Raw genomic sequence first — 3,909 nt, forward strand, 5'->3', positions numbered from 1 at the left:
AACATTGAACTAAATTTAATTTTTACAGCACTGTATGTGCCCCTTTAATGCCATTCTGTTTGTTCAAAAGAGTGGAAATCTTAGTGTAGAGCAACATTTGATTTTAGTGTCATGGAGCTCTTTGCTTCAACACAACATTGTCCATCATACAGCATAGCGCGTACAGACAGGTTGATTTCTTCCCAGTCTTGTGTGAAATAAATTGACTCGCCTGTCCAATGTTCCATCCAACACTTTTACAATAAACTGTAATTCTGACTGTGAGACTTATCATCTTACAGTGACCAGTGTTACAGGCACTTTAATGGGTAGGACAAGCCTGCAGGTGTGTTCATAAAGATGTAGATTCTTCTTCTTCCAGTATATTATTATATATTATATTATCCAGTATTGATACAGATGGAAAAAAAATATATATATATATATGGATATATAGGTATATATAAAAACAGGAAGCTTAAACCACATTTCCTCAGTAAACAATACAATTGGTGTAACTCCAGATGTTTCCAATGAGACTTCCCTTCCTGTACTTTTAAAACAGCTCTACGTGCCTCCACAAACGTCTGATCACGTGACAACCTCCCCTTGTCCTTTAGTGACCTATGGCCAGATTAAGTTTTCCAACCATTGCTGAATCAGACCAGGGAGTAAGATGAGCTTAATGAGGATGGAGAAACAGTAAGACTGTGGTTGCATGTATGAGGCTGAGGGAGACAGTATGTGCCTGTCTCTGTCATTTAACAGAAATACAGTCCCTTATGTCAAACCGATTTTATGTTACATGGTCTCTTAAGGCTTAAAGAAGAGGCCCGAAAAAAGCCTATTACCTATGCAAACTGATGTCACCCAGAGAAGTGCTGTGAATGTTTTCGGTTAAAAGCATCAGAGAGGAGGGAAAAGTATCTGTGCTATCACTGTGCAGAGGAATAGAAAATGTACTTATGGACACAGGGACAGGTAACACATGCGGTGCATTGTGTGACTCGCTTTCACGCCGTAATGGCTGTGTTATTCGCAAGAGCGCCACATCCATAGCACTGTATGGAATCATAAACGAGACCAGAAGCTATCATCATTACCATTAGCTATGAAGCAGTCGCCTTAGCGGGGATCATTGCTCCCCTCAGGGATGCAAATTATCCACACGTTGCTCCACAGCTGGGCGAGATTGAGATCATCTGAGAGAAAATCCAGTTTGCCAATAACCCCCAGCTTTAACTGTTCACTGGGTTTCATAATCTCCACACTGCTGGAAACACCTTCTCATCAAGTCATTTCCGTATTAATTTGTAAAACATTATTTATTAAACCAAGTGAAACAATGAGATATTTGGCAACAGCTCTGAATACTGACTGAGACCTATTTTCAGAAACAGAGAAAATTATTTTTACTGCCCTTGGGAATTTCTTTATGATTTGCTTCAAACAGATATTCATTTATAAAGATATTTGTTAAATGTTTAGGCAGTTTTCAGCTCTGTTGTTTTTAAATGTGAATATATATCCTGAGCACCTGACAGTAGAAATCACAGAACAGCTAATACGTGGGTAAAATAGATAGATGGTGGTGGAATAAGTGGAAAGACTAATATAAAGGAATATAATTTGGACAAGCTAATGCAATGCTTTGAGTATACACTCTGATGGACAACAATGGTGTACATGCTCTCTCAGCTTTTTCATTAAACCGGTTCATTTTAATCGACTTCTTCCTTGAACACTAATCCCTTCAATCCACTGATCCGTGGATCCTCAACTTGATGCTGCTTCCTAAATTTGAAAGTAAAGGAAGAAAATGCCACAGCTTCTAAACTATAAATGGATTTTAACACCCCATGCACAGAACACAGAAAAGCACAGGACGTCTATGAACAAACACAACACAGCAATGTCCGGATACCAACCTTTCTTTGAAGTCGAGAAAGATCTTCCACAGGCCGCTTCCTCCACTGACCATGTTCATTTCAATGGCTCGCAAGAGAGCAAAGTGGACTTTGATCACATCCTAAAGGAAAAATAACAATAAAAAGTAGAATTTCATCATCACCCCCAGCATGAAACATTGACACAAGGCTGGACGGATCCATGGTTTCACGTTGTTTATGATCCTACAATCCAAATGTTGTAGCTGAAATTGAGACTCATCAGACCGGACAACTTTTCCAGTCTTGTACTATAGAAAATGTAGTGAGGCTGTGCAAATTGTAGCTTTATTACAGTAACTGATCTTTTTTCAAGGTTCATTGTATTCGGAGGTGCTCCTCAGCATTCATTGGTTATTACGAGTGGCTATTTGAGTTACTGTTGCCTTGCTCAGCTTGAAGCAGCCTGGACATTCTCTTCTGACCTCTGGTATGAACAAGGCGCTTTCTCACAGGCAACTGCTGCTCACTGGATATTTTCTCTTTTTCAGAATATTCTCTGCAAACCCTAGAGATGGTTGTGTGTGGAAAAAAGCCCACCAAATAAGCAGTGTCAGAAAATACCAAGACCAACCAGTCCAGCAGCTAATAGCCATACCACATTGAAAGTCCATTAAATCACCTTTCAGCCCCTGGTGCTCTACTTAAACTTCGGCAGGTCTTGACCGTGTCTACATGCCTTAATGTGCTGGGTTGCTGCCATCTGAGTGGCTGATTAGATATTTGCATTAATGCTCTGTCTGATTTTCAGTCCTGTGTGAAGCACTTCAAAGTGCAACCAGGATGAAAGGTACAAATAAAGTTTAATAAACTGATACAAGAACTCATCTTGAAACATTTAGTACACATTGTTGCCCTCTCTATTAAACTCTAATTAGTTCAGATTGCTAAGTGAAGATATAGTTGAGAAGTTGTATTTTTAGGAGAGACTGAGAACACACTCCTTCTGAATGTGATCATCTTTGCTATTTAGGTTATGTTGCCTAATTGCCAGAAAGCTGTGCATCTATGTGGCTTCTATGTCCCAGAAAAAGAGAACAGAGGAGATCAGCAGTATAGACCTTTTTCACAAAGGTGGCTAAACATTTATTGAATATTACAGTTATTTAACATATTTTATAACCCAAGATTATTCAACATTTCTCGTGAACAAGCAAGTATGAATCCCTGCTACTTTATCACCACTTTCAAATCTCCATAAGCAGTCTGCAGCTCTCAGACATAATGCATAAGCCTGGGAGAAGCTGGGCAATACTGTGACACACATTAAAACAAACACAATGAGTATTTACAGTTCAGGGCCAAATTAAACTATAAATACTCATTATAGGAGAGACTCAAATAAACTACAGCTGCTTTGTGTGTTACAGGTCAGCAAAACAGTGTGACTCATTAACATAATTTAATGCAACTCTGTACCACATGTGGTCCAGAGTGCGTGGTGGTATTTTACACCAATGAGGCATATTTTCTCAGCAGGAATGTTGACTGTTTTCTACTCTGGCCGTGACGAAAACACTGAGCAATGACAACACACTCAGCCCGAAGCAAAGCATGAATTTTCACAGCTTTGCACCCTTAATATACAGAAAATATAAACAATAGATCCCATCATTCTTTCAGCCATCCATACACATATCGAGTTATTCGCTTGGTGTGAAACGCATCCAGGTGTGCCGCACTGGCATTATGTTGTCTCGTAGAGTGGTTACTCACCTCCAGGTTCACAAAGATAGCCTCCATGTCCTGTGGACTCAAGACTTGCCTCAGTGGGATCATGTAATTCTTGAGGAAAGGAAGAAAAAAAAAAGAAAATTGGTGATTTTATGGGGTTTTTTGTTGTTTTTTTTGAATAGCCACAGATTTCCCTTTTACAAACAAACAGTATAACTGGCATTTTCTCTCATGTCATGTGTGAACAGTTCACAGATCTGTGAAAATGACCCACAAAAATATCAGGCTGTGTTGTAAAAAATCCTTTTGA

At 39.2% G+C, this 3,909-nt stretch overlaps 1 protein-coding gene across 9 annotated transcripts in view; it reads right to left on the reverse strand.

Annotated features, from left to right (window-relative positions):
• Nucleotides 1–3,909, reverse strand: part of vav2 (vav 2 guanine nucleotide exchange factor) — a 193,036-nt gene that overhangs the window by 36,542 nt on the left and 152,585 nt on the right. For all 9 annotated transcript variants that reach the window (XM_013908922.1, XM_005725627.1, XM_005725621.1 and 6 more), the window contains 2 exons: nucleotides 3,642–3,710; nucleotides 1,908–2,008 (listed from right to left, as the gene is read on the reverse strand). In XM_013908922.1, coding sequence (XP_013764376.1) covers nucleotides 1,908–2,008; nucleotides 3,642–3,710 — 170 coding nt within the window. The remainder of the gene's footprint in view (nucleotides 1–1,907; nucleotides 2,009–3,641; nucleotides 3,711–3,909) is intronic.

The sequence above is a fragment of the Pundamilia nyererei genome, unplaced genomic scaffold (assembly GCF_000239375.1).
Source record: "Pundamilia nyererei isolate P.nyererei 1_Seehausen unplaced genomic scaffold, PunNye1.0 scaffold00016, whole genome shotgun sequence".
Classification (NCBI taxonomy): Eukaryota; Metazoa; Chordata; class Actinopteri; order Cichliformes; family Cichlidae; genus Pundamilia; species Pundamilia nyererei.